We start from the raw sequence: 23,408 nt of genomic DNA on the forward strand, positions 1-23,408 counted from the left end.
TTTGGCAAGGTTACCCACACTGGGGCATGGTCCGCATAGGAGCCAACTCTATGGGTGCTGGGGGTGCTTGAGCACCCCCAATATTGAGAAAATTCCTTGTATGTGTTCAAGGAAGGGTTATTTCCACTGGACTTAGCACCCCCAATAATTTTGAAAAGTTGGCTCCTATGATGGTTCGATATTGTCATACTACCAATTCCCGCATCAGGCCCCCTTTCTACCAAAGTAGTGTCCAGGAAAATGTAATCAATTTGGGAGTAAGAGTCATGTACTTGTGAGTAGAAAGTGTAGTCCCTATCTGATCTGTGTATCAGCCTCCACAGGTCCCGGGCACCCAGGGAATAAACCATGGATTCTAGCGCATGCGCCTCTTTTTTCCCTTCTATCTGTGCTGCCCCTGTTCAATCCAACCCAGGATTTACCACTGCATTAAAGTCGCCCCCCCCCCCCCCCAGTATTAGGGAGCCCTTGACAAAAGTTGCCAAAGAGTTCCGAACCCGTGCAAAGAACTCCACCTGCCCACTATTGGGAGCATAAATCGATGCCACCGTGAGATCTACCTGATCCAGTAGTATCTGCAGGAAAATGAATCGTCCCCCCGGGTCCCTTTTAACCTGTACTACCTGTGCCGCCACAGATTAATGTATCAGTATCGCTACCCCCCCTTTTTTTTTTAAACCTCAGCGGAGGCACAGTACGCCATTGAGTAGCCAGGGCAGGAGAGAAATGTTTCATGTTTGCGGCGGAGGTGTGTCTCCTGTAGGAGGACTATATGCGGCTGGAGCTGGCGCAGTTCCCTATAAAGTTTCTGTCTCTTCTGAGGCATGTTCAGTCCCTTAACATTATAGGATATTATCTTCAAGTCAGGGCCCGTTACTTGGTGATTTTGAGGCATTGAACAGCAACATACAACAGACCTCGTACTTTCCCTTTGTGAGTGGCCCGCTTCTTTAACATCAATGCTAGACACCCCCTCCCCCACCCTCCCCCAATGTCCCCCCCCCCCCCACCATTCTCCACAGCTACAGCAACCAGAGGCTCTAAACCTCCAGGTGGGATACGAGGAAGTTATTCACTGCACTCGCAGCACCCCAGCCCCATGTCCCCGTCTCCGTCCCCACCGCCCCTTTGTGATCCCTCACTCCTCTGTCGCCGTTCCCTTCCACACACCCCTCTCAGTATACCAATACCCCTGTTCATCTTGTACTGCACCCTTCCACAACTTTTCTCACTCCACACATCTCTCATACCGCTCGCACATCCCCACTTCACACATCACTTGAAACTAGAAGTCAGTTGATAAGCTATCCCCAGACCAGCCTTCCTCCTTTGAACAAACTTTTAAAACTTAAACTTTGTACCGGCTACCCCTGTGCTCTGTCCTTTTGGCTCCCTTCAAGTTCAGTCCAGTCCTCTCATCTCTTTGGTTTGCCACGCCGTGTAGTTCCTGGAACTCGCTGCCAGCCCTGGAGCTTGGCTCTTGTTGTTGACGCTATCTCCCCCGGTGGGATCGAGGAGCTCACCAGTTCTGCTGCGTGCAGAGCTTCCCAGGCCGCCATTAGTGTTTGCACTCTGTATTTGCTTCCCTTCAATGCAAAGTTCAGGGAAAAGGGAAAGCCCCATCTGTACTGTAGTTGGTTCTTAATTAAAATATCCAGGGCTGGATTCATCTGGCGCCGTTGCTATAGTGTATATTGTGATAAGTCTTGGTATACCAGGATCTTGGCCCCTCCAAATTTTTTTCCAGCTCATGCAACATGGTATTGTTTAGTCAGCGTCTCTGCATGCTCCTCCAGCTTGAGCTATGCCTCCTCCACCCTGCCCCCCAGCTCACTGAGGTCCGTGCTTAACGAGTCCATACGTTCCAGGATTTCATCCTTTGAGTGTTTAATCTCGTCTTGAATATTTGATAAGAACTTACGCAGTTCACTGGAGATGCCTTTCTTTGAGGGCGGGTTTCGTGTCTCGGCCAGAGACAGGGCTGAGTCGGTCAGACGGTGATGCTCTCTCTGGGGACTCATGGCGCTTAGCGGCCTTTCCCGCCATGTTTTTCTCTGACCGCTTGCCTTCTTTCCTGTGCGTCGCCGGAGTTTTGCTCATAGCAAATTTTATTAGAGGGGATTTTCAGCTAACCTTTACCACCTTATTCTCCCACTGGCGACCGCCGTTTATTGCTTATTTTAGGCACGGGGAGACGGAGCTTCGGAACTAGGCTGCCACGTCGCCCGATGACGTCATTTCCTCTGTAACGCCGATTTTTAAGAAAGGTTCCAGCTGAGATTGGGGAAATTATGGATCGGTGAGCCTGAGGTCAGTGCCGGGCAAAATGGTAGAGACTATTATAAAGAACAAAATTACAGAGTATATTCAAAAGCATGGATTAATGAGACAAACTCAACATGGATTTAGTGAAGGGAAATCTTGCCTCACCAATCTATTACATTTCTTTGAAGGGGTGAACAAACATGTGGATAAAGGTGAGCTGGTTGATATTATGTATCTGGATTTTCAGAAGGCATTTGACAAAGTACCTCATGAAAGACTCCAGAGGAAATTGGATAGTCATAGCATAGGAGGCAGTATTCTTTTGTGGATTAAAAACTGGTTAAAAGATAGAAAACAGAGAGTAGGGTTAAATGGTCAGCATTCTCAATGGAGAAGGGTAGTTAGTGGGGTTCCCCAGGTGTGTGTGCTGGGACCGCTGCTTTTTTTTTAATGTTATTTAAACAAGACTCTTTATTGAACAAGTAAGGCAAAATATGAATACAGCCAAAACATTGAGCTCACAGGCTCTAGTATACTATAAAACTAAGACATTGTTTCTTCAATACTCATCCAATGAGTAATAAAACATTCAGTATTCTTGTTATTTTACAAATTTTCTCACCCTCCTTCCCCCTATACAGTTTGCACCAAGACATTTCCATGCTATTGATCAAATTCCCATCCAAACCCCCCACCCCCTTACAGTATCTAAGGTAACAACAGTAATTCAACGTAGCAGATGTTTCTCTATAGATCATTAAGTCTTCGGTAGACCCAAAGGTTCCCAGATCTTAGTCCGTTTCGACAACTGGTGTCTCTCTTTTGCCACCAATCGTTCTCTCTCTGCAATGTTCCACAGTAGGGTCATCCATTGGACTACAGACGGGCTATTTTTTTGCTTCCATGAGCGAGCAATAAGTAATCTGCCCTCACATAGGCAATGTTTGATTAACATTTGACCATGGTCACTCACCCCCAGAATAGTTTTATGGAACAGAAATACAGCAGGGTCATACGGTATCTCAACTCCCACCCAGTATCCAATCCGGGCCTGGACAGCTTTCCAGAAGGCTTTTACTTTGTAACATGTCCACCAAATATGACCTAATGTACCACGTTGACCACATTTACGCCAACAGGTCGGGGAAGCCGATCTAAACATATGATTCAGCCTTACCGGGGTTAGATACCTTTTGTTAAATTTTCTTGAATATTTACTGCGTACCAAGCGCTTCTCCATTCTCTGCCACTCCTCTGCCGAGTAACTCACCCCTAATTCTTTCTCCCACAGCACCCTGTGCTTGTGGCTAACATACAGGTTATCTCGCAAGTGCCCATAAATCAAAGTGTTAAGGCCTCGTGTCCCTTGTTCTTGAACACAGAGGAGTTCTAAAAAGGTCACATCACCAAATAGATAGGCACGTCTGCCTTCTGATGACAAAAAATGAGTCAATTGAGTACAGGCATAATGATCTGTTGAAGGTAACCTGTATGTATCTGCCAATTCCTGGAATGATATAAAAGTATCTTTATTTACCAACTGTCCCCATAGATCTAACCCTTGCCTTTTCCATCTAGTAAAAACTGAGCGTGAGCAGCCTAATGGGAAAGCTAAATTACAAGCAATAGGTGATAACCGAGAACAGTAGATTCGTTTTGAACGTTCCATTTTATCCCAACAAGATAAGGTAAACCCAATGATCGGGCTCACCTCCTCCCCCAAACAACGATGTTTAGGTGGCAGCCAGAGTAAATGGCCTAACTTCAAAGGGCTATGTAGTATATATTGTTCCATCTTTACCCAAAGTTTGTGAGGGGCTTCTTGAAACCATTCCACTGCAGATTTAGCCTGAGCAGCTCTATGGTATAAATCCAGTCTAGGGATCCCCAGACCACCCCTGGTCTTGTGGTCTGTATACATTATGGAGGGGTGGATTCTAGATTTGCCTCCTTTCCAGATAAACTTCTGCAGTCGTATCTGCAGGGAGTGAAGCACATGGTCACTAATAGGTAGCGGCAGGGCCTGGAACAGATACAGTAATCGCGGTAACATATTCATTTTCACTGTAGCTATTCTCCCAAACCAAGACAAGCCAAGGGGCTCCCACCTCTCCAAATCCTCTCTGTCTTTCAATAATGGCGTATAGTTAGCCTCAGTAATGCCCTGTAATTTAGCAGTAAGGAAAACCCCCAAATATTTAAGACCCTTAGTCACCTAACTCAAAGGATATAGTTGCTTACAACGCTGATAGTGTTCCTCTGTCATACCACCTGCCATTGCTTCCGTTTTCTCATAGTTAATCTTAAATCCAGACACCCGCCCATAAGTTTCCAATTCACATATAACCTGGGGTATAGAATCTAAAAGCGAAGTAAGGGTCAAGAGGACATCATCTGCAAACAGTGCCACCTTTGATTCCCAGTCTTTCACCCTCACTCCCCTTATCCCTGGATGATTCCTAATAGCCCACGCCAATGGTTCCATTACCAAAGCAAATAAAAGCGGCGATAGAGACACCCCTGACGTGTTCCTCTGTTCAGCTCAAAGAAGGCGGATATCTGCCCATTAATCTTTACCTCCGCTTTCGGCTGGGTATATAATTCTTTAATCCAGTCCCTAAAATTAGAACCAAATCCAAAATGTTGTAAAACCTGGTGTAGAAATGGCCAATGCACCCTATCAAATGCTTTTTCAGCATCCACACTTAATAGTCAATACGGTATTTTACTCTGCCTGGCAATATACATAGCATTCAGAGTACGCCTAATATTGTCTGAGGCCTGTCTATTGGCGACAAAACCCACCTGGTCTGGATGTTAATCTACTTGCTAGTACCTTAGCTAGGATGCGGACATCCACATTTAGCACAGAGATGGGGCGATAAGAAGAGCACTCAGTCATCTCCTTCTTAGGCTTCAGGATCACTGCAATCCATGCCTCTTTCATAGTTGGTGGGAGATTATCGCCTTTCACTACTGCATTAAGCACATCCGTTAAAACAGGCGCCAAATAAGGGGCAAATTTTTTATAGAATTCAGCCGTATAGCCATCCAATCCCAGTGATTTGGCTGTTTTCAGGGTTTTTATAGCTGCTAGTACCTCTTGCATATCAATAGGAGCATCTAGCACTTGTTGCTGATCTTGTGTTAAGGTTGGCAAAGCCATTTTTTGCAAATATAACCGAATACTCTCCTCCTGTATATCCCCATCTCCAGCGCAAAGCTTAGCATAGTACTCATTGAAACGGGATCTAATCTCTGGAGATGTTCGGAGCACCTCTCCTCTGGGGCCCTTAATACGATAGATATTACGATCTGCCCTTAATTTTCGCAATTTAATAGCTAACTGCCTACTAATCTTATTTCTGGTCGTATATGTGTGAAGCTTTAGTTTTTCATTAATAAATTCAAGGTTTTGAGCTAGCAGGGCTTCTAGTTGTATTCTGGCAGCTTGCAAAGCTCTGTATATCTTAAGAGAGCCTGTGAGTTTATGTTTACTTTCTAGGATCTCAATTTTCTCTCTTAGCTGCATGGTGGCCTGCATCCTCTGTTTCTTAAGCTTTCCAGCCACTTTAATAAAGTGACCTCTGGATACCACTTTAAGCGCTTCCCATACCATAGCAATCGAGGGCCCTGAGGTTAAATTAAAAGACAGGTATTCCTTCAGGACCTTAACATATTCCTGACAAACTGCTTCCTGATTTAGAGATGGGAGTAACTAGCGAGGTAATTAAATTTGCTGATGACACAAAGTTATTCAAAGTCGTTAAATCGCGACAGGATTGTGAAAAATTACAAGAGGACCTTACGAGACTGGGAGACTGGGTGGCTAAATGGCAGATGATGTTTAATGTGAGCAAGTGCAAGGTGATGCATGTGGGGAAAAAAGAACCCGAATTATAGCTACGTCATGCAAGGTTCCACGTTAGGAGTTACGGACCAAGAAAGGGATCTGGGTGTCATCGTCGATAACACACTGAAACCTGCTCAGTGTGCTGCTGCGGCTAAGAAAGCGAATAGAATGTTGGGTATTATCAGGAAAGGTATGGAAAACAGGTGTGAGGATGTTATAATGCCGTTGTATCGCTCCATGGTGCGACCGCACCTTGAGTATTGTGTTCAATTCTGGTCGCCGCATCTCAAGAAAGATATAGTAGAATTGGAAAAGGTGCAGCGAAGGGCGACTAAAATGATAGCGGGGATGGGACGACTTCCCTATGAAGAAAGACTAAGGAGGCTAGGGCTATACAGCTTGGAGAAGAGACGGCTGAGGGGAGACATGATAGAGGTATATAAAATAATGAGTGGAGTGGAACAGGTGGATGTGAAGCGTCTGTTCACGCTTTCCAAAAATACTAGGACTAGGGGGCATGCGATGAAACTACAGTGTAGTAAATTTAAAACAAATCGGAGAAAATTTTTCTTCACCCAACGTGTAATTAAACTCTGGAATTCGTTGCCGGAGAAAGTGGTGAAGGCGGTTAGCTTAGCAGAGTTTAAAAAGGGGTTGGACGGTTTCCTAAAGGACAAGTCCATAAACCGCTACTAAACGGACTTGGAAAACTCCAAAATTCCAGGAATAACATGTATAGAATGTTTGTACGTTTAGGAAGCTTGCCAGGTGCCCTTGGCCTGGATTGGCTGCTGTCGTGGACAGGATGCTGGGCTCGATGGACCCTTGGTCTTTTCCCAGTATGGCATTACTTATGTACTTATGTCCTGTTTTAACAGCCCATTATTTAGTGTCCAGTGCCCTACCCGCTGTTTTCCTGTCTGCCAATCCAGTTGTATCACACAAGGAGCGTGATCAGACACAGTAATATTATTTATATGTGCTATTGTGAGTCGATCTCCTAATAACTTATCAACCAACAAATAATCAATCCGTGAATATGTGGAATGCACTGGAGAGTAAAAGGAATAGTCACGCTCAGTAGGGTGCATATCTCTCCAAGAGTCAAAAAGTCCCATATTGCTGACAAAAGTAGTAAAATGTTTGGCTAAGACTTTGTCACTTCCAGAATTACGTCCCGATTTATCCACTTCGGGACATAGAGTGGCATTGAAATCACCACCCAATATAAGCTGGCCTCCTATCACTGTATATATTTGTTTCTTAAGTAAATGAAAGACAGATGGTTGATTAGTATTTGGCCCATATATAGATACCAAAGTAACCTCCTGATTTTCAAATGTCCCCCTAATTAGAAGATATCTGCCCTTTGTGTCTCTTTTCACCTGATGGATTTGTATAGGCAGGTCAGATTGGAACAATATCGCTACCCCTCTTTGTTTCTTGTCAGATATGTCTGAGGCAAAGTAAATCTTAGAATAATAAACATGGCTAAACAAGTATTCATGTGCCCTTTTCAAATGGGTTTCTTGCAACATAACCACCTGGGGTCTATGTCTATTTATCTCTTGCCAAATCAGCTGACGTGAGCAATTAGGCCTTTGACATTGAAAGTCATAATCTTTAAAGTAGAAGCCATAGATTATACCCAAAAAAGTCACTTACATGTCTAAATGTCACCTGAGAACACTGTAATGCCCCTCCCTCCCATTTCCCCTTGACCCATCCCCTCCTACCTCCCATGTCCCATCCTCCCCTATCCCCTTCATAAGTAGAGCAACAAACTTCCAAGAGAGAGAGAATTCCTCCCAGGAGTCCACTTACTCACTTCCTAGCGAGATCAAGCCTCACAGTATACAGCCCTCCCACACCACCCCCGCCCAAGCCCGCATGACATCATCCATATAATCAACAGTCTTATCTCTGCTATAGGTATAGAATGTAAAGAAACAGAGGAAAATATCAACCTTCGCTCACTCTTTCAACAGCCTCAATTTGGAGCAATATTACAGTCAAGTATTATGCGCAGTCAGCCGTGGTTTCTTTGCCTTGTTAAAAACTTGTTGCCATTGTCGCACTTTATCTCTCTTGTCAACGGTAGTCTCCGAGTGTAATTCTGTGGTTGGCCCCATCATACCTGCTGCTTGTAGAATCCGCTGTGCCGCCTCTGGGGAGCGAACTTTGTGTAGCTTACCAGCAATAGTAAAGCATACTCTACATGCTGATAAGTCCTGAAATACCGAAATAGGTGTATCTTGAAAACACAAGTCCTTTTGTTGCCTAGCCAGGCCATATAGGTGTTCTTTTTCCGAGTATTTCCAGAAGCGAACCACAATATCTCTGGGTTTATTAGGGAGCGACTTGCCCAGCGCTCTATGGGCTCGTTCTATTTATGGGACCTGTTGGTCTGGAATTCCCTTCAAAATATGCTTACACAGTTCATGTACTAGTTTGGGGACATCTTCTTGATCTCCAGCCTCTGGAATGCCCCAAAATCGTAAATTATTTCGCCTCCCTCTGTTCTCGATATCATCAAGTTTATATTGTAATTCCTCCATTTGGTTAGCAAAATCCACCTCTTTCTCTTTCATTTGGTTCATCAGTTCCACGTGCTCATCCACCCAGCCTTCAAGATCCTCCACTCGATTACCAATTTCCTTGATCTCACCTCGCACATTTTCAATGCGTTCCACAATGTCTGATTTCATGCGAGCAATTTCTGTGACATTTCTTCTCTGTCGCTGCCTCTTATAGCTTTCTCCTGCCTTCGTTTCGCCTTAAAGTCCATCAATTATAAAGCGGAAAAGTAGTGATTTTAGCGGGGTTGAGCCGGAGCGACGGGCTCAGGGTGCCATCGAGGTTGCTGACTTCACCGGAAGTCGGACCGCTGCTTTTTAACATATTTATAAGTGACCTAGAGATGGGAGTAACTGGTGAGGTAATTCAATTTGCTGACGACAAAAAGTTATTCAAAGTTGTTAAATCGCTTCGGCTAAGAAAGGAAATAGAATGTTAGGTATTATTAGGAAAGGAATGGAAAACAAAAATGAGGACATTATAATGCCTTTGTATTGTGTTCAATTCTGGTCGCCGCATCTCAAAAATGATATAGTGGAATTAGAAAAGGTGCAGAGAAGGGCAACGAAAATGATAAAGGGGGTGGGACGACTTCCCTATGAAGAAATGCTAAAGTGGCTAGGGCTCTTCAGCTTGGAGAAAATGGCTGGTTCTCACCTCACAACATAACACAAAAAACTTCCCCACCATAACCACACCCTACTGTTCTCTGCCTGTCTCTCAAAACTTGAAGATTCTAGGAGTCACCATTGATCGAAACCTCACTCTCGATACCCACGTGAAAAACACGACGAGAAAGATGTTCTACTCCATGTGGAAACTCAAAAGAGTAAAACCTTTCTTCCCGAGATATGTATTCCGTACCCTGGTACAGTCAATGGTAATAAGTCATCTTGATTACTGTAATGCACTGTACGCAGGCTGTAAAGAGGAGAACATCAAGAAACTCCAAACTGCCCAGAATACAGCGGCTAGACTCATATTTGGAAAAACTAAATATGAAAGCGCAAAACCCTTAAGAGAGAAACTCCACTGGCTACCACTTAAGGAACGTATTGCATTTAAGATCTGCACACTGGTACACAAAATCATGCACGCAGACGCCCCAGCTTACATATTAGACCTTGTGGACCTACCTCCTAGAAACGCCACAAAATCATCCCACAAATTTCTCGACCTCCACTTCCCCAGCTGCAAAGGACTAAAATACAAGTCGATGCACGATAGCACCTTCTCGTACATGAGCACGAAGTTATGGAACGCATTACCTAGAAACCTGAAAACAATGAAACAACTATCTTTCGCAAATCCCTCAAGACATGTTTCTTCAACAAAGCATACAATGAAAACCCAGAACCTTATTAATCCACCACTGAAAACCCACCGTCTACTATACCTAATAAATACCTTCCTTCTACTCTCTACTTCTTCCCTTAATTAATCTCCGCACAACAATTATTGTACATGACATCCAGAACTAATTGTACTAACAAACCTATGTAAGCCACTTTGAGCCTGCAAATAGGTGGGAAAATGTGGGATACAAATGCAATAAATAAATAAAATAAATAAATGTACACTGAGAGGAGGGCATGACTGCAATGATGTTTGCATAATTATCATTATGCTACAGCTAAAAGCCATTTCATTGGCTGATGGTTCAAACAGTAGGTTCAAAGAGGAAGTTTAGCTGTGTTGAAGAGCTGGTAAGTGAAAATCTGATTGCTTTTTTTGTGTGTAATTACTAAATGTTTTGTGTGTAATTACTAAATGTTTATTTCTTATATATCTCCACCATTCATGATGTATTGTAAGCCACATTGAGCCTGCAAAGTGGTGGGAAAATGTGGGATACAAATGCAATAAATAAATAAATATGATAGAGGCCTATAAAACAATGAGTGGAGTTGAACGGGTAGACATGAGGCGTCCGTTTACGCTTTCCAAAAATACTAGGACTAGGGGGCATGCGATGAAGCTATAAAGTAGTAAATTTAAAACGAATCGGAGAAAAGTTTTCTTCAGTCAATGTGTAATTAAACTCTGGAACTCGTTGCCAGACAGTGTGGTAAAGGCGGTTAGCTTAGCAGAGTTTAAAAAAGGTTTGGACAGTTTCCTAAGGGAAAAGTCCATAGACCATTATTAAATTGGATGGGGAAAATTCCACTATTTCTGGGATAAGCAGTATAAAATGTTTTGTACTTTTTTGGGATCTTGCCAGGTATTTATGACCTGGATTGGCCACTGTTGAAAACAGGATGCTGGGCTTGATGGACCTTTGGTCTGTCCCAGTATGGCAAGTACTTATCAAATACTGATTTGATTGGTAAGCACAGGAGCTTATGAGGCACAACTCGTTAGAGTTCTTTGTCTCCACCTGCTGGTGGATAGTCTCAACCCATTTGTCTGGACTTGTCCTTTGGGACTAAAGGAAAAAAAAGATCAGTTATTAACTAATTTTTCCTTTTAGTTTTAGAGCTTGGATTCCTAATTGGAAATACAGTTTTGTAAACTACATTTCAAATTTTGACCATCCTGACTTGGATGATTCTTTCTGACCTAGTTGCCCTATAGATAGCTTGGCTTCACATCTAGCCAGTCAGTAATTTTTTATAAAGGAGGGAAGGGAAGGGATTTTTTTTTTTAATTTAGCTCACATCTTTTCAGTAATAGTTTGAGGCAAGTTGCATTCAGGTACTATATTTCCCTACTCCGGGGTATGTTGAGTTGAATGTTCATCTTTAGATTACCATCTAAATTTATCTTATTATTTTAGCTGCACAGTGAGTCTTTGAGTATTTTTCCCTTTCTTCTCTGCAGCCTCATAGCTCATATGGGCTTCCATTTTTTGTCAGTCTTTTTAGCAGCCTATTCTTTTCAATTGCTTATATTCCACATATCACATTGGATTCAAAGCGGGTAACAAAATAAATATTAATAAATATTGTTAAAAATTACAATTTTGTACAATAGATGAAATGTGAATGTACACAGCTCCTCCACATACATTCAGAACTGTCTTACAATATCTGCTTGCTATTCTACTATCATGTTTATCATCACCATGTTACCCAAAATCCATCTTGTTATTCTACTATTATGTTTTTTTTTCATTATCATGTTTCCCAAGATCCTTCTATAACACTAATTGTCTATTTTTTAATATATTTCCACCACTCATGATGTATTGTAAGCCACATTGAGCCTACAAAGAGGTGGGAAAATGTGGGATACAAATGCAATAAATAAATACTTAGAATAAATAAGTCTTTAAACTTTTACAAAAAAGTATGTAAGTAAGTTGTGTTTTAATTCTGGATAAGAATATCATTCCAGAGTGTACTGGATTTAAAAATAAAAGACCCATCCAGCAAATGCTTGAATCAAACTTGATTTCTGCTTTCTCTTGGATCTCTTATCCCATCTTTTGTCTGTCCATCTTCTCTGCAGTTTTTCCAGCTCTCCCTTCATTTCTCTGTCCCCTTAACAGCCTCCTCAGCTCCCTCTGGTTTTACCTTACATTGGTGGTTTGATATTTCAGGATTGGTGAGATTTTGGCTTACACTTTAAAGGCTTTCATGGAACTTATGGAACATGGCTTTGTCTCCTGGGAGACACTGAGCCTGACCTTCATTGGAAAGGTAAGAAGATTGTTGGAAACCTTTCTTAATTTGGGGGAAAGTCCAGGAGGGATTTTGGGATACTTAGAGGATCCTACCAGAACAGATCAAGGTGGTGGTTTGTTTTAAATCATTCCCAAGCTACTTAACATTAACCTTATAGAAACAGCATTGCTTCTGAGGTGCTATGACTTAAAAAATTACAGCTTAATATCCAGTACCTTTATAACTGTAATCCTTTGTAACCCTTCTGTATAACATTATAGAACTACAATTAAAGGATGACCTTTTCTCTGCATAGTACACACACAGAGGGCAATATGTCAGTGGAGCCAGTACATATTCTGCCTCAACCAAATTATAGTTCTTGAATAATTATAGTTTGTTCTCTATGACTTTTGTAACTGACTAAACTCTTTGTATGACATCTGTTCCAGATAGTGAGTTATGTGAATAAGAATTTAATGGATGCTACTGTCCAGCAGCTCTCACTGGCCATCCTAGAGAACATGGTACTCAGCAGCACTTACCTCTACAAAGTGGTAAAAAATGATGTGACACTGGATAGGCTTGTCACCCACCTGCATGTGTAAGTATGATGATGTAGCCAGCCTGCATGTATAGAATACATATACTACATCTGTGGAGTGTCTGCTGTGAAGCTTTTAATATAAGCAATTTATCTTCACAGTAGCTAGACTCCAATCAGTATACCTGCACTGTGAGCATAGGTGTAGCTTCCTTGTTTAGCTTGAGGAGGGGGGAGAAGCAAGAAGTAGGGAGGTCAGATGATGGATGGAGGAATACATTTCTCTGTTCCCCCTTCAATTTGGCATGGATGGTGGGAGGGGACCAGGCACACTTTTTCTCTGTCCCCACCTGTTTGTCTCACATACATGCATGGGCACACACATACACACATATACCCAGTTGTACACTCCCTCCCCTATACACACCTCCCCGGGATCCAGCGTGGACCCTCCTATCTGTTCAGTTGCATCTGCAGTGGGGCAGATCACTAAAATGCTTTCAAATATTTGTATTTCTTAATCCTTTATTTTATTTATTTAAACAACCTTTGCTACCTCTCATAAAGTTACACAATATACACTACCACTTTAGCTATTATGCCGGATCGAACTGTGTCTCTCATGCCGGAAATGAACTTTCTATATTTGATTCTATAACTTATTTTATAACTCATTCAGTAACTTTTATATTTGACTATCTAACTTATTCTATAACTCATTCAGGAACTTCAGTGCAATACCTCTCTGTATTCTATTCTACCATTCATCTGCTGTAATGTAATACAACCTGTAATTCTCTATCTGGAAATGGCGATCGCCATTACGGTGTAATGTAAGCCACATTGAGCCTGCAAATTGGTGGGAAAATGTGGGATACAAATGCAACAAATAAATAAATACAATATTTTTGAATTGAAGATTTACAAAATTTGCACAGACTGAGCAGGATAATGCAACCACACGAGTGGTCTCTCAATATAGGCATAGCCCGCAAGATCTTCTGAGTGTGAGGCATCCCCTTGGTGGATCATTTTGCCACTCAAATCAACCACAAGGTCCCTCAGTTCTGTTCCAGGCTTCAGGCTCACGACAGACTAGCATCAGTCAGTTGTCTTCCTCCTGCATTGGAGGACAGGTCTTCTGTATGTGTATCCTCTCATACCTCTAATGAAGAAAATTTTGTTGAAACTCAAGCAAGATCGTGGAACCATGATTCTGATTGCGCCGTACTAGCCGTGACAGATATGGTTCCCTCTTCTTCAGGAGTTATCCTCCAAAGAACCATGGAGATTGGAGTGTTTTTTGTCCTTCGCTCAGAATGACGGGTCTCTTCTACATCCCAACCTCCAGTCTCTGGCTCCCACAGCTTGGATGTTGAGAGCCTAGGATTTGCTTCCTTGGGTCTTTCAGAGGGTGTCTCCCAGGTCTTGCTGGCTTCCAGGAAAGACTCCACTAAGAGGTGCTGTTCTTTCAAAAGGAGGAAGTTTGCCGTCTGATGTGAGAGCAAGGCCCTAGATCCCCTTGCTTGCCTTACACACACCCTGCTTGAATAGCTTGTACACCTATCAAGAGTTTGGTCTCAAGACCAACTCCATAAGGGTTCACCTTAGTGCAATTAATGCTTATCATCAGCATGTCGAAGGTAAACCCATCTCTGGACAGCCTCTAGTTGCTATGGGATCTCAATGTCGTTCTCACCCAGCTGATGAAAGCTCTTTTCGAGCCACTGAATTCCTGCCATCTGAAGTACTTGACCTGGAAGGTCATTTTCTTGGTGGCTGTTACTTCAGCTCGTCAGTGAGCTTCAGACCTTAGTGATGAATGCACCTTATACTAAGTTTCATCACAACAGAGTAGTCTTCCGCAGTCACCCTAAGTTCCTGCTGAAGGTGGTGTTGGAGTTCCATCGGAACCAGTTGATTGTCTTGCCAACATTCTTTCCCCGACCTCATGCCAGTCCTGGTGAAAGCAGCTTGTACACCTTGCATAGCAAGAGAACATTGACCTACTACATGGAGTGGAGCGGGCCCTACAGACAGTTTCGGGGGGGGGGGGGGGGGGGGTGGTCACCATCGTGAAATGCACTTTTTCTAATTGGTTGGTGGATTGCATTTCCTTCTCTTACGCCCAGGCTGGGCTGGCCCTAGAGGATCATGTTACGGCTCATAATGTCAGAGCCATGACTGCATCGGTAGCCCACTTGAAGTCAACCTTCATTGAAGAAATTTGCAAGGCTGCGACGTGGTCTTCAGTCCACAAATTTACATCACAATACTGCCTTGAGCAGGATACTCGACGTGACAGTCGTTTCTTGCAGACAGTGTTGCAGAATCCATCCTCCTAGGCCCATTTTATTGTTTTCCAGGCTGCACTCCATGGCAACAGGATGCAAGACCTCACATACCCACCCACCTCCCCCAGGAACAGTATTCTGAGTTTTAATAAGGACTGAGGTGGTCCTGAGTGACAGCAAGAAGTGACATGTGTATGATGATTCTTCTCAAAATTTCTGGAGAACCTTTCCCCCACTCCTGGCTCTGTCGGATGACATTGCCCATACATTTTGACTTGTATCTACCTGCTAATGGTGAGTAAATTGGTTTTATTTGTTGGCCAGTCTATTTAGATTGGGGATGGCTTCCCTCCCCTCGATGTTGGTGTAATAATGGAGAGAGAGATTTCTTTTTTCAGTAGATAGTGAGTCTGCTGTAGCATTTTAATTTTAAAAGGGAAACGATGATAGCATAAGGAAATTAAAAACAAACAAACTAAAGGAATCAGTTGCAAAGGTAAAAAGCCTTGAGGTTTTGCACAATATAGCTATGAGATGCAAATGAACCTTTGACTTATTTGCATCCTTAAGCAAAATTCAGTGCAGAATTTCAATACGCAGGAAATACTGTTAGAAAAACAAACTTTCAGAACTATTGTTAGCAATATATTATTTATCTTTAAAATCAAGCATAGTACCCGAAGATTAGAGGGTGGCCAATGTAACGCCAATTTTTAAAAAAAGGTTCCAGAGGTGATGTGGGAAATGATAGACCGGTGAGCCTGATGTCATGGTAGAGAACAAAATTACAGTGCATCAGGGGCGTAGCTACGGGTGGGCCTGGGTGGGCACAGGCCCACCCAATCTTGGCTCAGGCCCGCCCAGTCATTTGTTACCCTTTTCATCCTCCCGCCGGCCGCCATGCAGCAGAAGAGCCCTCCTGTTGCACCTCGCTAATAACAACCAAGGCAGAGGCGCAGGATCACGTCTCTCTGTCTGCCGCTACTGCTTCCTGTGCTGGCCCGAAAGTTTACCTCAGAAGAGGCAGGACTGCTGGGCTGAACTTGCTACAGAAGCGCAACCTCGGCTTCTGGTAAGAATTGCTGCTGCCCTTCCCGCGCTGTTCCATCCGACGCATCTGTTGAACTTTTTGTCCGCTTTCAGTTTCTTCCCTCTCACATCTGCTCCTTCCTCTCTCCGTCAACCTCGTTCCCCCCCCCCCCCCCCCCCGTAGTCCTCCGGACTGAACCATATGTTACCGTCATACCTGCAGGCAGTGGGGTTAGGACAGGATGCCGGCGTCGGGGTCCTTCTGCTGCCTGCCACGTCCCGCCTCATCTTATTCAACTTGCTGTTTCCGCGTAGGCAGGACGCGGCAGGCAAAGGACACCGCCCGGAGTCGAGACCAAGGAGGTTTGAAATGATCTAATCCATGGTAAGCAAGGAAGCCAATTAATCTCTGTTTTCACTCCCCCCGCATAGCTGTCATTCTTCTCTAGTACACTCAAACCAAAGGAAACAAACCTATGAGCTGCTGCATCCACTTTGTCGTTCTTTACTGTTTGTCGATCTGTAACAAGTCTAAAGCTGTTTCAATTGGGTAGATAGTGCCTTAAAAGGTAGAGGTCAAAACTTTTTGTTTTACTTATTGGACAGCTTTTTAATTTATTTGAAAGCTTCCCATATAGGTATAAATATCATGAAATAAAAATTGAATATCACTAAAGCATCTTTAAAATTATTATAGCTGGTAGAAACTGCAATTTTAAACTCTGTATTTTGTGCTCATTTTTCTACACTAAAAAATAAAATAAATAAATACACTGTATACAATACAGATGGCCAAATTTCAGTGAGGATATCCTGTTTCCTGATGGGTTCATCTTAACTGTTGTTCTAATCTACCTTGGGAAGCCTGATGTTATAAAGATGATGGAATATTTTGAAACTAAATGGAAGTAGAATTAAACTCTCCTTTCATTGGGGCACATGGAATCAGCTTGACAGAAATGATCTTTGCCCTGTTCGGTTGTGTCCTTGATTTGGGCCCCCAGCTGAACCCACCATCCTTATCCCATTAAATGCCTGGTCTCCCAGGGTGCAGCCTCCTCTTTTTCCCTTGGCTCTCCAGCCCCCCCCCCCCCCTTTGTCTTCCCTGCAGGAGGAGGGAGGGAGGGGAAGGTTTGTTGGTGGGTTTCTGGGCAGGGATGGGCTCAGTGCCAAAACTAAAATAATAATTTTTAAAAAGGTTGTATGTTTTTTGTTGGGTGGGGGTGGTCTCTGCAGCACCCAAGACATTAAAAAATAAAATGTTTTATATTTAATACTGGTTTGGTTCAGGGTGGAGAGGGAGATTGGGAACAGCAGGGTAGATGCCAGACTATGGGGGGATAGGTAGAGGGTAGAACAGGGCTAGGCTACAGGGAGAGGTGGGGATAGAGCTGATGCCTAGCTGCAGGGTTAGATGGTGGGGAAGGGAAGGATAGAGCTGATGCTGGGCTATGGGGATGGGTTGGGGGGGGGGTAGGAAAGGGCAGAGAAGGGCTGATGCCGGGCTACAGGACAATTTTTAATTTTTGGTCCTCTATTCTGTAATTGATGAGGGTTGGTATGCATTCTGCATGTGACTGAGGTGAGAGATTCTGCTGGCATGTAGTTTGTGTGGTACGAGTCTGACGTCTGAATTTTCCAATAGAATGTGTATTGCTGCTATGTATATTCACCTCTGCCTTTATAAAAGTACTGTTGGTGGTAAACGTGTTCAGAATTGGTGTTAAGGAGCTTCTTTGCAGCCTTTAGTGTTACTTCACAAAGTACCTGGCAGTGAAGGGATTTTGTATTGTTATTATTGAGGTGCTACCAGAATTTGAATACATTTCTCCTATGTAATTATATTGCAGGATCCTGCCATGTGTGTTGAGAAGTTTGCCATTGTTGTAGACTTATGCATGGTCAATTTTAAGATATGGGATAATCATATTTAAAAATATCAATTTTTCCACGAACTATGTATGTGGTTATGTTGATTCAGGGCAGCTGTTGGACAGACTACTTAGAAATCCATTATCAAGGGCATTATTTTGTAGTATCACAAGAAACACTACTACTATACACACAGTGCCCACCCATATTAGCTCTGGGCCCACCCAAAATTTCAGGTCTGGCTACGCCACTGCAGTGCATATTCAAAAGCATGGATTAATGAAACAAAGCCAACATGGATTTTGAAGGGGTGAACAAACGTGGATAAAGGTGAGCCGGTTGATATTGTGTATCTGGATTTTCAAAAGGCATTTGACAGAGTACTTCATGAAAGATTCCAGAGGAAATTGGAAAGTCATGGGATAGGAGGTAATGTTCTATTGTGGATTAAAAACTGGTTAAAAGATAGAAAACAGAGAGTAAGGTTAAATGGTCAGTATTCTTAATGGAGAAGGGTAGATAGTGAGGTTCTACAGGTGTCTGTGCTGGGACTGCCACTTTTTAACATATTTATAAATGATCTGGATATGGGAGTAACTAAGGAGGTAATTAAATTTGCTGACAGCACAAAGTTATTCAAAGTGGTTAAATCACAAGAGGATTGTGAAAAATTACAAAAGGAGGCTGGGCATCCAAATGGCAGGTGATGTTTAATGTGAGCAAGTGCAAAGTGATGAATGTAGGAAAGAGGAACCCAAACTATAGCTACGTGATTCAAGGTTCCACATTAGGTGTCACTGACTAGGAAAGGGATCTAGGTGTCAACGTTGATGATGCGTTGAAACCCTCTGCTCAGAGTGGTATGGCTGCTAAGAAAGCAAATAGAATGTTAGGTATTATTAGGAAAGGAATGGAAAACAAAAATGAGGATGTTATAATGCCTTTGTATCGCTCCATGGTGCAACTGCACCTCTTATACTGTGTGCAATTCTGGTCACCTCATCTCCAAAAAGATATAGTGGAATTAGAAAAGGTACAGAGAAGGGTGATGACTTCCATATGAGGAAAGGCTAAAGTGGCTAGGGCTGTTCAGCTTGGAGAAAAGACGGCTGAGGGGAGATATGAGAGAGGTCTTTAAAATAATGAGTGGATTGGAATGGGTAAAAGTGATTTCCTTGTTTACTCTTTCCAAAAATACTAGGACTAGGGGGCATGCAATGAAACTACAAAGTAGTAAATTTAAAACAAATCGGAGAAAATATTTCTTTACTCAATGTGTAATTAAACTCTGGAATTCGTTGCCAGAGAATGTAATAAAAGCAGTTAGCTTGGTGGGGTTTAAAAAAGTTTTGGATAACTTCCTAAAAGAAAAGTCCATAAATATGGACTTGGGGAAAATCCACTGCTTATTTCTAGGATAACCAGCATAAAATGTATTGCACTGTTAGGGAACTTGCCAGGTATGTGCAACCTGGATTGGCCACTGTTGGAAACAAGATGCTGAACTGCTGAAAAGGCAAACAAGGTATATCGTATATGACAAGAATACAACACCTAGATCAGACCCACAAAAGAAATTCAGAAAAACCTCTAAGCATTTTGTAGAATGAACCCCCCACCCACTCCAACACATACTTAAGGAAGAGTACTGGGTTCATTATCAGTCCTAGAGAAGTCCCTCCCATGACAACTCTCCAAGCCAAAGGCCACTCACTTCAAGGAACTCAGAGAACAACTGATGAACAGATCATAAAGAACAATGAAGCAAAAAAGGAGGACCAAATATTTTCCCATTTAGCCAAGTTGTGGTTGCGAACTGCCGTCAGCCGATCCATTTTACAAATGTATGCCACAACCTGGTCACCCATATTACCAGAGAGAATACCATAAATAGTTTCCAGTATGCCGCCAGGTTCACTCGAGCAACACACATAGAGGCGTATTTTCAAAGCACTTAGCCTTAAGGCTAAGTGCTTTGAAAATGAGCCCCATAGTATGCCTCACAAAGAACAACTGATAGCGGGTGAGACCCGGAGGCTTGCTCAGAAACAAAAATATGACTGGAGACCACATGATAGGACAGTCTATCCAATGTTGGAGATGATACTAGATAGCCTTCCATTATGCTCAAACCTTAATGTAATTCCACCAAATATGTCCCATTATTGCCACAGTCCCACATCCCCTCCAACAGAGAGAGGAAGAGGCAGGAAACATATGGTGGAGGCGAGCCAGGGTGAGGTACTAGCGTACAGAACTTTAACAGCATTCTCCTTAAATGGTAGTGAAACAGAAACCTTTAAAAGAGCCTTTTCCATTATATTCCTGTCATCATCCCAAGAGTAATAACTCAGATCACTAGTTAATGCGATGAAGAGTATTAGGCGAGAGGCTTTATGTTGAAATTGATCGAGACAAGAAATCAGATCTCTGGTGCTTTTGGAATTCTCACAAAAATCTTCCAGAAAGGAATCCTCTTGAAGGCACACTCAAAGAATGTCGTAATTGTGTATAAGCATAGACATTGGTAGGCAAAAGATTATACTCTTCAGCAACAGCAGAAAAAGAGGTCAACTAATCTTCATCAAAGAATTGACCTCAGGTAGCCAGCCCCAGAGAGGTCCAATAAGTTAAAGCACCGCAAGACATGGTTATATGCTATAGGGGTAAGTTGTGAGAGAATCTGGTCAGGTTTTGTGAACAAAGCATCCCAATAGTGTAAGGTAGTAGAAATGGAAGGGCAGAGTACCTGAGGCAAATGTCTGTGTTTCCGAGGAAGCCACATTAAATGCTGCAATAACTGAGGACCGACAAAAAATTGTTCCAAATGAACCCAGAGTTTGTGAGGCCGTTCCTGAATCAACTCAAGTGCACTATGAGCCTGAGCAGCTTTGTAATACCAAAAAACATTAGGGATACCTAAACCCACTTGTTTCTGATCCTGATAAAGAACAGAGCGGGGAAGGCGAGGTTGCTTATGCCAGGTAAACCGAACCAGTTGGTCCTGCAAATCCGATAAAAAGCCCCAAGATAATCGCAACAGAATCACTTGAAACAATTACATCAAAAGGGGTAAAACATTCATTTTCAATGTAGCAATCCAACCAAACCAGGACAATGAGAAGAAGTCCCAGCAATCCAAGTCACAATAAATCTCTCTCATCAGGCCAGGGTAGTTAGCAGAGAACAAGTCCGAGGAAGACGGAGTTAAAGTAACACCAAGGTACTGAATCCACCGGAGCACCAAACAAAAAGTAAAATAAGACCAAAGTTGATCTAGAAGTCTCCCCTGTATGCCATTAGTCATAGCTTCAGTCTTGGCCACATTAATTTTAAAACCTGACACAGCCGAATACGCCGCTATCTCACGCAACATGTTAGGGAGAGAAATCAGCAGACAGGTAAGGGAAAGTAAGACGTCATCAGCAAACAAAGATATCTTGTATTCCAAGTCCCCACCTGCAGGCCCGAAATGTATGGACTAGAACAAACTGCAACCGCAAACAGTTCCATCACCAGGGTGAACAACATCGGGGATAGAGGACACCCCTTTTGGGTACCCCGCATAAGAGCAAAAGAATCGGAGTTACCAACATTAATACGCAATCAGGCTCTAGGGGAGGAATAGAAGGCCTGAATATAGCTCTGAAAATAATTGCCAACACCAAAACGCTCCATTACCTTCTCCATGAAAGACCAGTGAACCCTGTTAAATGCCTTCTTGGCATCTAATCCGAGCAGGCACAAGGGGATAGACTGTTGTTTAGCATGATATAACAAATCTACCATTCGGCGTACATTGTCAAGGGCTTCCCTATGGGGCACAAAGCTCACCTGGTCTGGGTGTATAAGAGAGAGAAGGACAGCCACCAACCGATTAGCTATAACCTTCGCCAAGATTTTGACTAAATGGAGCACAGAAATAGGGTAGTATGAGGCATATTCAGTTATGTCTTTCCCAGGTTTTGGAATGACAGCTATTCATGCATCCATCTTAGAAGGTGATAGGTCCCCGCCATCACGGACTGCATTAAGTGTCTCCGCCAAAAGAGGAGCTAGTTCCCCTGCAAAACTCTTATAGAATTTATTAGGGAGACCATCCAAACCCGGGGATTTACTCATCGGTAGCCCTTTGAGGACTGTCTGCAGCTGAAGAGAAGTCACTGGGTGTTCCAAACCAGCACGCTGGTCTTCTGGTAAAGTAGGCAAATCCTGAGTAGTGAGGTAGGCTTCAATTGCATCAGGGCAAATATTAAGATCTTGGATATAAAAAGTTTGATGGTATTCCTGAAAACACTTGTGAATCGAGAAGGAGCGAACCACGATTTGGCCCCCTCCATCTTGCACTTTAACAACTGTACAATCAACTTGAATCTTACACAGTTTACTAGCCAAAGAGCGACCCAGTTTATTACAGTGTTCATAGTGAGCCTGTTGATGTTTAAGATTCAAAAAAGACAGTTGTTCCGAGTAGATAGCGTCTAGCTGAAGTTTGGTGGCCTGGAGTTCATGCAAGGTAGATACCGAGCCTGTCACCTTATGACGTTCCTCGAGCGAGCAGATTCTTGCTATACAATCAGCTACCTGAGCCCTCTGAGCCCGGGCTCTCTTGCTAGCCCATTGAAGGAAATAACCCTGGGAAACCACTTTTAGAGTATCCCAGGCAATGCCCAACAAGGGACCTGAATGGAGGTTAGTATCAATAGTTCCTAAACAGGGATCTATATCCCACAATAACCTCAGGGTCTTGAAGTAAGAGTATTCAAAGTCTACCTATGGTCTTTTTCTTCCTCACAAAGAAAGGGAACCACACCGGAGAATGTTCAAAGATAGTATTTCTTCCTATAGTAGAGCCACCCCCCCCCCCCCCCCCCCCAATTCAGAAATAACTTATCCAGAAATATATAATCTAATAGGGAATAAGTCCTGTGAGAATGCAAGAAAAAGGTATAATCCTTATCAGAAGGATCAAACCGGCAGGAATCATAGAGGCCTAAGTTATTCACCAGAGAGACAAAAGCCCACGACAAATAAAAATCAGTTCTTGTAACACTTCCAGAATGATTGAGGGCAGGATTTAAAGTTGCATTAAAGTTGCCTACCACAGTTAATTTACCCAGTAGAAAAGTATGTAACCGAGTTCTAAGGTGGGTAAAGAAGGAATCCTAATGTTCATTTGGATCATAGACTGACTGAGACCAAAGCCACCTCAGATTGGTCCAGCAAAAGATGCACAAAAAGGTATCTGTCCTCCACATCTCTTTTGATATTCTGCACCTGTACCTGGATGCATGGATCAAAATGGCCACCTCTTTTTTTAGAGGCATCAATAGCTGAAGCACAAAAAATATGTGGATATTAGGGATGAC

The 23,408-nt window shown here is 42.9% G+C and overlaps 1 protein-coding gene across 1 annotated transcript in view; it reads left to right on the forward strand.

The window, feature by feature from the left end:
• The window catches only part of ELMO3 (engulfment and cell motility 3), a 987,719-nt gene that overhangs the window by 187,280 nt on the left and 777,031 nt on the right, over window positions 1-23,408 (forward strand). The window contains exons 7-8 of the mRNA XM_030203739.1: window positions 12,237-12,336; window positions 12,753-12,904. Coding sequence (XP_030059599.1) covers window positions 12,237-12,336; window positions 12,753-12,904 — 252 coding nt within the window. The remainder of the gene's footprint in view (window positions 1-12,236; window positions 12,337-12,752; window positions 12,905-23,408) is intronic.

This window comes from Microcaecilia unicolor, chromosome 5 (genome assembly GCF_901765095.1).
Source record: "Microcaecilia unicolor chromosome 5, aMicUni1.1, whole genome shotgun sequence".
Taxonomy (NCBI): domain Eukaryota; kingdom Metazoa; phylum Chordata; class Amphibia; order Gymnophiona; family Siphonopidae; genus Microcaecilia; species Microcaecilia unicolor.